The sequence below is a fragment of the Centruroides sculpturatus genome, unplaced genomic scaffold, assembly GCF_000671375.1.
Source record: "Centruroides sculpturatus isolate CEXI.00-Female unplaced genomic scaffold, Cexi_2.0 scaffold7, whole genome shotgun sequence".
In the NCBI taxonomy this organism is placed as follows: Eukaryota; Metazoa; Arthropoda; class Arachnida; order Scorpiones; family Buthidae; genus Centruroides; species Centruroides sculpturatus.
Genome location: NW_019384510.1, coordinates 1,813,876 through 1,826,561, shown reverse-complemented (window position 1 = coordinate 1,826,561; position 12,686 = coordinate 1,813,876). Strand labels below are relative to the sequence as shown.

Sequence of the window (12,686 nt, the reverse complement as noted above, 5' to 3'; positions counted from 1 at the left end):
AGTCAATATAATTTCTTAAATGACGAATATTATTTTCTTCTAATGATGAGAATGAAAAATTCCCCCAATCATTTAGCAGTTGAGTATTGTCTATAAAGAAGCAAAATTGTTATTTTTGTTAGGATACATTATTCATATTAATAACATTTTATTATATGGATATCATAACATCCATATAATAATAATATCATATAAGCGTATCGTTCATTTCTTACTCTTTCGACAACGTCTTCCTCGGAATATACCCGATTATTGTTGGTATCAATGTGATCGTTTATAAACTTTGCATCACCCGATTTTGATCTCTGAAAAATAAAATTCGATTTACTCTTGTTATTTAAGACAAGAAACTTTTGTTAATGTTACCTTAGGTTCCAAGATGGCGGCGCATCCGGTAATCTCCAATCGGAGCGTTAATTGGTATTCTCGAAAGATGGCGGTATCTGATTATAAGTGTGACAAAATACGAAAATCTGTTGAACATGACGTAAAATTTGCTTCGCGTGAATATGCAAAATATTTGATATGACGTATAGCTGAATGTTTCGCGTGTAATTATGCAAATTAGCTGATAGGGAGTCGTTTGCTACATGTCTATCGTTGCCTGTTTACTGTACAATCTGTTCATTGTTTCTACAATATTTTACTACAAAATTGAATATTTGGTAAATATAAAATATGTAAACAATAAGCTTTATATTTTATTTTAAAATACAGTCGTAACTTTTCCTAATTTTTTTTATTTTTTTTTGATTTTATTGCTAATTATGTTGTGAAGAGTATTGTAGACATAATTTCTGATGAAATTTAGTAAGGTCTAAATTTCATCAGGATTTTTCAACCTGATTACATACTGTTAATTCAACCTGTACAAGGTATTTTTTTTTTAATTTTGTTTAGAACATGAAGTTGATGATAATTTTAAAATTGCTGTAAAATTAGGTAGATAACGTATTGAATTAGAGTGCTTCCAATGTGTGAATACGTATTAATTACACTATCGAAATTATCGAAAAAGATGTTTTCTACGTAGAAGCTATTGTAAAAGTATATATTCTGCTAACAATTAATATTACAGATAAGTTTTGTCAATATATCTTGGTGATGTGCTTTGTCGTTTATCTATGTTTGGAATGTACCGCGAGAAAATTGGAATTTTGCGGCTGTTAATTAATCAAGGTAGGCTAACAGTGATGGTTCAAATCAAGTACGATTAGTGATAACATATATAGCAGGGGTGTTAATTAAAGTAAGTTTTATAGATTTAAAGTTTATAATGTTCAATTTAATTTTTAAAAAAAATGTGTAAAATATTTATTTGGGCAGATATAGGAAACTGCATTTTTTTTATATAAGATTTTTATATAATTTTAGACGAAATTATTCCATGATTTTGATAGGAAAATTATATTTTCTAAAACGAAGGAAACTGGTAAAAGGCACTTCCTTCAACGGAAGTTGAACATCCTTTTTGTTTTCCCTTATCTCCTAAAAATTTCAATTACCCTAGGATTTATTATCCAGTGCCACTGTATATTACATTAAAAAATATTTCTTTATAGTTAATTTTTAATAAAATATTATTCCTGGTAAATTCTATTGAAGTAAAATATGACTGGGAAATTGACGCTTGATTTTACGATAAAAATAACGGCAAAAATGACGTTTCTTACTTCTGAAATTACAGACGGCTCCACCGGATTTATTCAAATTTGAAAAACGTTCCGTTACAACCCAATCGTTGAAAGAGCAACAAGAAAGAAGCTGAGATATTTTGTGTTATTAATTTATTTTGGAATGACCAATTGTTCCGAGGAGAAATGAAATAAAAGAAACGTTTTCGGCTATTCAAAAGTAAAACTTTATAATCCGTCCGTCGGCCGCTGTTTTAGTTATTGATTAAAAGACAATAGAACAAGTTGGTTGTTGCAGTATAGAATTCTTTGATACGCCTACAGAAATATTTCCAAAAATTCATAAAAATCTATAACGGGTTTAAATGCAGAGTGTTTCCTTAACTAAATTCTTACATCTTCAGAACGAAGTTAGATGTAAGACGAGAGAAATTATGGAATCGTTAAAAGAAGCGGGATGCCCCGATTACTTGTACATGAAATTCCGTTGCAAACCGGAAATCACGCTATTTCGATTCAAAAGTTTTCTCTCGAAAGCAATTATAGATGATCGGCACGACTCTATTGTTAAAAGAAAAGAATGATGTACGGGGGCAAGACACTGCTAATTGCAGATGGAGAGCATATATTTTAAATAGAGAGGTTGAGGCGCACGTATTTAGCCCAAAACGTGTACGGGTAACGGGTGAGCGCCGCCATCTGGCAGCTCTGGACCGTCGATAATGGCGTTTGCTACGTATAGCTTGGTGAGTACTCGATCGGCTTAAACGTCTTCATTTTTTGTGTTTGGGGTTAAAATTATGATTTATGTTGCTTCCGCCATTTTTTTCGACTTATTTCCCGTGAGTCAATGCGCGATGTTCACTGAGTCACGTGATGTTATGAACGTGTGCCTCAACGATTTTTGCTTGGACTTGAAACGTGTAACGTGTACTTCTGCTACCCGTACACGTTTAACGTTTGAACTTCTGCCTCAACCTCTCAAATGAAGTAAATTATCAATATGGTTAAAAACTGCAGCACGGCATTGTGACCGTGTCACAATAAATCGCCATTCATTATTAATAATTTTTTATATTGTTTAAAAGTATTCATCCCTTTTCAATAATATTCGAATGAAATATTATTTTTCGAATTTCAATTTGTAACTTTCGAAAAATACAGAAATGAAAACAATTAGAATTTAAATATTAAATGGTGCCACTTCTTATTTTCTTCAGAATATTGACAATTGATTTACAGAGAAAAAAAAGCAAATGCCAATTCAGATAGAGTTCTGCCGTCGTCTTCGGTTCTGTCCGAACTGAAAAGTGGAGAAGAAACGACAGTAAATAGCTGAAGATTTCTCGAGCAACATTTCTTGTTATATCGAATGGCCTTAGAGTTTGGTTTGTGGGATTTGCTAACAAGTATAGAAAGTGCTATACGTTTTTTTGTTGAAAGAAGTTTCTTGACTTATTGTAAACAAACGTAAGTACATCTTTTATTTTTTCTTAGGCATTGTTAAAGCCACAATTTTTAGGAAAAGGTTAGAAATGGTTGTTTTAAAATTTTAAATTCTTCAATCAAAGTTGTGAAATATCAAAATAAAAAGAAAGGATCTTCGTAAAATACAATATTATCTGATCTACTTGTTTTTGAACATAGCAGATAAAATTATTTTAAATATCCTATTAATAATTAATCAATGCACTTCACATGCATATGTATTCCTGTTTAAGAAAATTAACTTAAAAACGTTTATTTTTCAGATCTTGAACCCAGCTTGAATTTTGTGGATGACGTGTTCAAGAAAGAATTTCTAAAATTATTTAATTTGAAATATTTCATTTGTTTTATAAAATAATGTATAACATCATTTTCGTATCTGATTTCAAAACTTTGTTTTCAGATTCACTGTTAAACAATAAAGAGAAAAGAATCAAATGAAGAATTGTTTCCAGGAAAAAGGATGAGTCGAGGAATGCGTTTAACTTCTGTTTACAGAAGACTAAATTTGAGGCATTGATAAGAAATTATACAAGAATATGAAAAAGGAAGAATATATGTCAAGCAAATGAAGAGAAACAGAAATGAAATGAAGGAGATATTTTAAATAATTTCCAAATATGTTATTTGTTAAAATACTCTTCACATAAATTGCTTTGAGATAAATGTATAAATTACATTAATTTGTGATAGTATGTGTATACTGCTTGGAAATATTTGCAAATACTGGTGTAAGCAGTTTACGTATGATTTATTGTTTGATGTGGGGTGGTCTAGTTAGTTGTAAGGTATCAATTTTCGTTTAAAGAACCTTTCTAGAAAGAAAATTCTTTTTCTATCTGCACGCAAACTCTAACAATACTTTAAAATCAGCGATTAATTTTAGATATTTACGTATTCGATTAGCAATAAAGTGAAGAGAGTTTCAGTTTTAATGCTCTAATCGTATTTTACAGGTTTAAGCAATCAGAATTCAAGAAATGGGAAGTATCGATGTAACAGTTGCGACAAAGAATACGTTTCGAAAAATGGGTTAAAATATCATCGAAGGATCCACACTGGAGAAAAACCCTTTGCCTGTGATCATTGCAAGCAACGTTTTGCACATAAAGGAAATCTGATTCAACATCTCCGAACTCACACGGGGGAAAAGCCATTCTGTTGCGATTATTGCAAACGAAGTTTTACACTTAAACATAATCTGATAGAACATCTTCGTCTTCACACCGGAGAGAAACCATTCTCGTGTAATCATTGCTCAGAAAAATTTTGTTTTAAACGTTCTTTAAAATATCATATTATTAAACATCATAATAGTAACAAATAATGACTTGTGGAAATGATTTTATTAACTTTCCTTGAAAAATATGTAATACTCGTATTTTAGATATTATTGAACATGAAACAAGAAATTTCTAAAGTTTGATTTTCTTCGTTTATTAACGTTTATTTTGTGCATAAAACAATTGATTTTATGTACGGAAAAAAAATATGGTTTTTAGAATAAATACAAATTTTATTTATTAGCAAGCAATATGGTTATTTTTACTTGTTTACGTACGTGTCATTTATTTATAGCGATAACATTCATTTGTATTATTACGGAGAATTCGTTTATTGTTAGAAGTGTATTCAGAAACACGACAAGTAATCGTGTTTGCACGAAGATCAATTATTCTCACTCGCTTTATTTTCAGATACGAAAGAGATTAGAATAAGTGAATTTTACCGTAAATGTCGTTTTTTTTAAATCATAAACAGTAAAAAGTTTTAATAACGAAACCTTTTCATTTGAAAAATAGATATATCACGCAGACAACCAATTTCTAAACGTTGTATATATATTAAAGTGAAATAAACATTGCGGGACATAATTGTATTGTCCCAGACGAGGTTCGAACTGGAGTAAACCGTGAAATTCATGCGCGACTTTTATATATTGTTTAAAAGTATTCATCCCTTTTCAATAATATTCGAATGAAATATTATTTTTCGAATTTCAATTTGTAACTTTCGAAAAATACAGAAATGAAAACAATTAGAATTTAAATATTAAATGGTGCCACTTCTTATTTTCTTCAGAATATTGACAATTGATTTACAGAGAAAAAAAAAGCAAATGCCAATTCAGATAGAGTTCTGCCGTCATCTTCGGTTCTGTCCGAACTGAAAAGTGGAGAAGAAACGACAGTAAATAGCTGAAGATTTCTCGAGCAACATTTCTTGTTATATCGAATGGCCTTAGAGTTTGGTTTGTGGGATTTGCTAACAAGTATAGAAAGTGCTATACGTTTTTTTGTTGAAAGAAGTTTCTTGACTTATTGTAAACAAACGTAAGTACATCTTTTATTTTTTCTTAGGCATTGTTAAAGCCACAATTTTTAGGAAAAGGTTAGAAATGGTTGTTTTAAAATTTTAAATTCTTCAATCAAAGTTGTGAAATATCAAAATAAAAAGAAAGGATCTTCGTAAAATACAATATTATCTGATCTACTTGTTTTTGAACATAGCAGATAAAATTATTTTAAATATCCTATTAATAATTAATCAATGCACTTCACATGCATATGTATTCCTGTTTAAGAAAATTAACTTAAAAACGTTTATTTTTCAGATCTTGAACCCAGCTTGAATTTTGTGGATGACGTGTTCAAGAAAGAATTTCTAAAATTATTTAATTTGAAATATTTCATTTGTTTTATAAAATAATGTATAACATCATTTTCGTATCTGATTTCAAAACTTTGTTTTCAGATTCACTGTTAAACAATAAAGAGAAAAGAATCAAATGAAGAATTGTTTCCAGGAAAAAGGATGAGTCGAGGAATGCGTTTAACTTCTGTTTACAGAAGACTAAATTTGAGGCATTGATAAGAAATTATACAAGAATATGAAAAAGGAAGAATATATGTCAAGCAAATGAAGAGAAACAGAAATGAAATGAAGGAGATATTTTAAATAATTTCCAAATATGTTATTTGTTAAAATACTCTTCACATAAATTGCTTTGAGATAAATGTATAAATTACATTAATTTGTGATAGTATGTGTATACTGCTTGGAAATATTTGCAAATACTGGTGTAAGCAGTTTACGTATGATTTATTGTTTGATGTGGGGTGGTCTAGTTAGTTGTAAGGTATCAATTTTCGTTTAAAGAACCTTTCTAGAAAGAAAATTCTTTTTCTATCTGCACGCAAACTCTAACAATACTTTAAAATCAGCGATTAATTTTAGATATTTACGTATTCGATTAGCAATAAAGTGAAGAGAGTTTCAGTTTTAATGCTCTAATCGTATTTTACAGGTTTAAGCAATCAGAATTCAAGAAATGGGAAGTATCGATGTAACAGTTGCGACAAAGAATACGTTTCGAAAAATGGGTTAAAATATCATCGAAGGATCCACACTGGAGAAAAACCCTTTGCCTGTGATCATTGCAAGCAACGTTTTGCACATAAAGGAAATCTGATTCAACATCTCCGAACTCACACGGGGGAAAAGCCATTCTGTTGCGATTATTGCAAACGAAGTTTTACACTTAAACATAATCTGATAGAACATCTTCGTCTTCACACCGGAGAGAAACCATTCTCGTGTAATCATTGCTCAGAAAAATTTTGTTTTAAACGTTCTTTAAAATATCATATTATTAAACATCATAATAGTAACAAATAATGACTTGTGGAAATGATTTTATTAACTTTCCTTGAAAAATATGTAATACTCGTATTTTAGATATTATTGAACATGAAACAAGAAATTTCTAAAGTTTGATTTTCTTCGTTTATTAACGTTTATTTTGTGCATAAAACAATTGATTTTATGTACGGAAAAAAAATATGGTTTTTAGAATAAATACAAATTTTATTTATTAGCAAGCAATATGGTTATTTTTACTTGTTTACGTACGTGTCATTTATTTATAGCGATAACATTCATTTGTATTATTACGGAGAATTCGTTTATTGTTAGAAGTGTATTCAGAAACACGACAAGTAATCGTGTTTGCACGAAGATCAATTATTCTCACTCGCTTTATTTTCAGATACGAAAGAGATTAGAATAAGTGAATTTTACCGTAAATGTCGTTTTTTTTAAATCATAAACAGTAAAAAGTTTTAATAACGAAACCTTTTCATTTGAAAAATAGATATATCACGCAGACAACCAATTTCTAAACGTTGTATATATATTAAAGTGAAATAAACATTGCGGGACATAATTGTAGGGTCCCAGACGAGGTTCGAACTGGAGTAAACCGTGAAATTCATGCGCGACACGAGATGTAAACAACGAGACTCGGTGCGGTTCGAGTATGTGTCAACTATCTGTTAATGTCTTAGAGGAAGACAAACTCTAACACGAGCGCTCATAAACAGGTAGATCTTTGACTCGCGTGTCTATAAAATGTTGGCCGAGATAAACTTTTTTCGAACAAAAAATAGAGGAAATTTTGATAGGTGAAAGGTGAAAATGATCGTTAAATTCTTAGACGTCAAAAATGGTAAATAACGGCCTGAGTTATGAGTGCAGGTGTTAACTGCAAAAGTTCAACCCTTATTGACTGATTGATGTAATAAAGTAACGCGACACAACGGCGATCTGCGAAAAGGTAATGCTTCCGGAAATGCTTTTCTGCGGAAACTACTCGTTATTTAAGTGTCAGGGAGGCGAAAACTGCCCACAAATAACCACGCGACAAGTCCGTTATTCAGCCCAAACCCGCTACCTGTATTTAGCTGTTTTAGCCACTTTACCCCGTAATTTTATAAAGTATTATTTAGTTATATTAAATAAACAAGTATTGTATTTTTATTACGAAGTTAATACAAAATTTAATATAAGATTACATATAATATGCTCATCACTTTCTTTGGTATTAATAAAGCGAAAAGGAGTAGCGTGACACACGAAAATAAAGAAGTTGAGTAGTACCAAACTCTGTTTTCAGCCGACTTTCGGTAGTAAATAACTTTATTTTTCTGCTCAAAAAATGTCTAAGATTTTTTGAGCAGAAAAGATTCTAAAAACCAGAAAAACTTAAAATTATTGAATAAAAATTAAAAATTATCACCCCGACCTTACCGCCTCTAGTGGCCAGGATGTAAACTATATTTCCGCGGGAAAGTTGCTGAAACTATTCGAATAAGTAGACATTTTTAGACATCGATCTGTGGAACAATTTAAGTAGATTCGGGGATCCGTATCTTCTATTCATACGTTACTTCAGAAATGGTTACTGTTTTAGACTTTTACCACGGAATTCCTATCGGAACAGCACGTGTTGCGACAATATCTTCTAATTGCCATCACTACGTGTTCGTGAATAACGTCTCGCGCCATCCGCCATTGGAGATTGGATTTCGGTGAGTTTTTAAATTATTTTTGTACCGTTCTCGAGCGAATTTTTGCTTTAATTTACTGTAGCGTGTTATTTACTGTATTTTAGAATTTTTATCTATATGACTTTGTAATGATGTACCGGTACACGCTGTTTGTCTATTCGAGTCTTTCTCAACGGGGGCGATTAGTAACAATTTATATTTTCGGAGGCGAAAAAACTATATATTTCAACGCTTTTCCCGTGTAATACCACAACTCTGGAAATCTCTAAAACATGGACTACTTTATTTAAACGTTATAAATTAGATTGCTAGAGCTACATGGTCGCATAGCAACTATAGTTTGCGAATTTTTATAATTTTCCGTTCTATTTCGAGACATTTTCGAACTGCAAGAAAATCTCGATTTACATTGGAGTTCCATTTAGCCTCACCGCTTTTTCAAGAAGTGCTACAACTCTGATACAGAAAACTCTAGTACAAGTCGACCCCCCTATAACACTGTTGATAATTCAGTTTTATATGAGTTCCATGTTGTACGAGTCACTTAGATTTTACAAATACGTGTGCTGGGCTGTGAACATCTCACGTATTTGTAAAATCTAAGTGACTCGTACAACATGGAACTCATATAAAACTGAATTATCAACAGTGTTATAGGGGGGTCGACTTGTACTAGAGTTTTCTGTATCAGAGTTGTAGCACTTCTTGAAAAAGCGGTGAGGCTAAATGGAACTCCAATGTAAATCGAGATTTTCTTGCAGTTCGAAAATGTCTCGAAATAGAACGGAAAATTATAAAAATTCGCAAACTATAGTTGCTATGCGACCATGTAGCTCTAGCAATCTAATTTATAACGTTTAAATAAAGTAGTCCATGTTTTAGAGATTTCCAGAGTTGTGGTATTACACGGGAAAAGCGTTGAAATATATAGTTTTTTCGCCTCCGAAAATATAAATTGTTACTAATCGCCCCCGTTGAGAAAGACTCGAATAGACAAACAGCGTGTACCGGTACATCATTACAAAGTCATATAGATAAAAATTCTAAAATACAGTAAATAACACGCTACAGTAAATTAAAGCAAAAATTCGCTCGAGAACGGTACAAAAATAATTTAAAAACTCATCGAAATCCAATCTCCAATGGCGGATGGCGCGAGACGTTATTCACGAACACGTAGTGATGGCAATTAGAAGATATTGTCGCAACACGTGCTGTTCCGATAGGAATTCCGTGGTAAAAGTCTAAAACAGTAACCATTTCTGAAGTAACGTATGAATAGAAGATACGGATCCCCGAATCTACTTAAATTGTTCCACAGATCGATGTCTAAAAATGTCTACTTATTCGAATAGTTTCAGCAACTTTCCCGCGGAAATATAGTTTACATCCTGGCCACTAGAGGCGGTAAGGTCGGGGTGATAATTTTTAATTTTTATTCAATAATTTTAAGTTTTTCTGGTTTTTAGAATCTTTTCTGCTCAAAAAATCTTAGACATTTTTTGAGCAGAAAAATAAAGTTATTTACTACCGAAAGTCGGCTGAAAACAGAGTTTGGTACTACTCAACTTCTTTATTTTCGTGTGTCACGCTACTCCTTTTCGCTTTATTAATACCAAAGAAAGTGATGAGCATATTATATGTAATCTTATATTAAATTTTGTATTAACTTCGTAATAAAAATACAATACTTGTTTATTTAATATAACTAAATAATACTTTATAAAATTACGGGGTAAAGTGGCTAAAACAGCTAAATACAGGTAGCGGGTTTGGGCTGAATAACGGACTTGTCGCGTGGTTATTTGTGGGCAGTTTTCGCCTCCCTGACACTTAAATAACGAGTAGTTTCCGCAGAAAAGCATTTCCGGAAGCATTACCTTTTCGCAGATCGCCGTTGTGTCGCGTTACTTTATTACATCAATCAGTCAATAAGGGTTGAACTTTTGCAGTTAACACCTGCACTCATAACTCAGGCCGTTATTTACCATTTTTGACGTCTAAGAATTTAACGATCATTTTCACCTTTCACCTATCAAAATTTCCTCTATTTTTTGTTCGAAAAAAGTTTATCTCGGCCAACATTTTATAGACACGCGAGTCAAAGATCTACCTGTTTATGAGCGCTCGTGTTAGAGTTTGTCTTCCTCTAAGACATTAACAGATAGTTGACACATACTCGAACCGCACCGAGTCTCGTTGTTTACATCTCGTGTCGCGCATGAATTTCACGGTTTACTCCAGTTCGAACCTCGTCTGGGACCCTACAATTATGTCCCGCAATGTTTATTTCACTTTAATATATATACAACGTTTAGAAATTGGTTGTCTGCGTGATATATCTATTTTTCAAATGAAAAGGTTTCGTTATTAAAACTTTTTACTGTTTATGATTTAAAAAAAACGACATTTACGGTAAAATTCACTTATTCTAATCTCTTTCGTATCTGAAAATAAAGCGAGTGAGAATAATTGATCTTCGTGCAAACACGATTACTTGTCGTGTTTCTGAATACACTTCTAACAATAAACGAATTCTCCGTAATAATACAAATGAATGTTATCGCTATAAATAAATGACACGTACGTAAACAAGTAAAAATAACCATATTGCTTGCTAATAAATAAAATTTGTATTTATTCTAAAAACCATATTTTTTTTCCGTACATAAAATCAATTGTTTTATGCACAAAATAAACGTTAATAAACGAAGAAAATCAAACTTTAGAAATTTCTTGTTTCATGTTCAATAATNATGTTGCATACTGCGTCAGGGTTATTTTGAATATTTAGTGGCAGCTTAAATACTGAATGAGCTGTTCTGCCTCCATCCAATAAAGTTGCCGCAATGCCCGATGATGCAACGGCCAATGCGATGCCATTATTTGATCGTATTTCAGCAAGAATTAGCGAAATAAGGAATGTTTTGCCAGTTCCACCCGGTGCATCCAAAAAGAAGAACCCACCTTGTCCTGCTGAAACTGCGAGCATAATGCGGTCATAAATGGTTCTTTGTTCGTCATTCATCAGTGGGACGTTGCGAGTAACAATCGCTGCCATTTCTACAGTGTTGTACTGCAGTTCACGACTCATTTCAGTGTTCATTAAATCAGATGCAGTTCGATTTGGCGAATTCATACCAAAATGACTGAGTGATAAGTTGGCAATGACAATGCAAAGATCCTCAATAGCAATCAATGCTTCATTGTACATAGCGTCGCTGAATGTTATCATTAGATCGTTGCACCGTGTTCGATGTTGATGCAATATATCATCAGTCATTGAATCTTTGTGATTATCCCACAATATCTGTGCTCGGGCTGGGAAACATGTAGTCAACACTATAGCGAATAGTAGACGAATTTGTATTGCTGTAAAGTTCAATGCAGCTTCAGCAAGCATACATTCCCATTGGTTGTCGTCTTCCAGCAAGCCGAGTGCAAGGCATGCATCTTTATACGTTGGATACTGTTGCCCATTCACTTTACGTATATCTTGAAATGATAATAGGCCAGTAACATTAACCAACAACAGTCGAAGATAAAAGCACTCAGTGTGTCTTGGATTGACTGTAAATAATGGCCCAAGGCGTTTGATTTAAATAAATTGAGACATGCATCAACTGGTGAGCCTTGCTTGCGGGGCATCCATTTTTTTGTTTGAGCCCATGTGAAATAGCGTGGTACCTGTGAATAGCGTAATGTTCGTGCAAAGGCACCAAAATCATCCGCACGATTACACAATTCAAAAAATTCAGTGAGTGTAGTTTTAGGTGGATTTATAGCACGATCAATCGCTGTGTCGTTCGTGAAATATACATGCTGACCGTTTTCAAGATGGACGGCTAACTGAACAACTGCTGGATCCTGTTCATGAATTGGAAATCCAAAGATACGCTAAGCAGCCAAGCATTTTCGATATAAATAAAAAAAGTATACTTACAACACAAAAGCCGTTGTTGGTGGGAGCTCGTGCCACGTGTTGAGTACTTTTGAGGTTATGTAAATTACTTGATTAACTAATCGTGCAAAATACAGTCAAAAGTAATAATTGTAATAAAATAGGAATAATTAATAGTTAATATGAGAGTTACACTGAGATAGCAAAATGATAATTGTAAACGTTACTACTACACTTGATGCATAAACAATAATGATGGCCGAAAACTGTGTAGGGAGTGAGAGAAGTCTTATTGTGTGAGAGAAACAGAAGACC

The 12,686-nt window shown here is 32.5% G+C and overlaps 2 protein-coding genes across 2 annotated transcripts in view; one reads left to right on the top strand and one right to left on the bottom strand.

Annotated features, from left to right (window-relative positions):
- Nucleotides 1–6,758, top strand: part of LOC111622360 (zinc finger protein OZF-like) — a gene marked incomplete at its 3' end in the record, with an annotated part of 17,352 nt that extends 10,594 nt beyond the window's left edge. Inside the window, exons 3-4 of the mRNA XM_023364718.1 lie at nucleotides 4,079–4,393; nucleotides 6,430–6,758. Of these exons, the coding sequence (XP_023220486.1) occupies nucleotides 4,079–4,393; nucleotides 6,430–6,758 (644 nt within the window). The remainder of the gene's footprint in view (nucleotides 1–4,078; nucleotides 4,394–6,429) is intronic.
- Nucleotides 6,759–11,195: 4,437 nt separating this feature from the next.
- Nucleotides 11,196–12,068, bottom strand: LOC111622359 (the record flags this gene model as incomplete). The annotated part of the gene is made up of 1 exon (XM_023364717.1): nucleotides 11,196–12,068. A coding segment is annotated over one exon (873 nt), but the record flags the coding sequence as incomplete, so codon positions are not given.
- Between the last annotated feature and the right edge of the window lie 618 nt (nucleotides 12,069–12,686).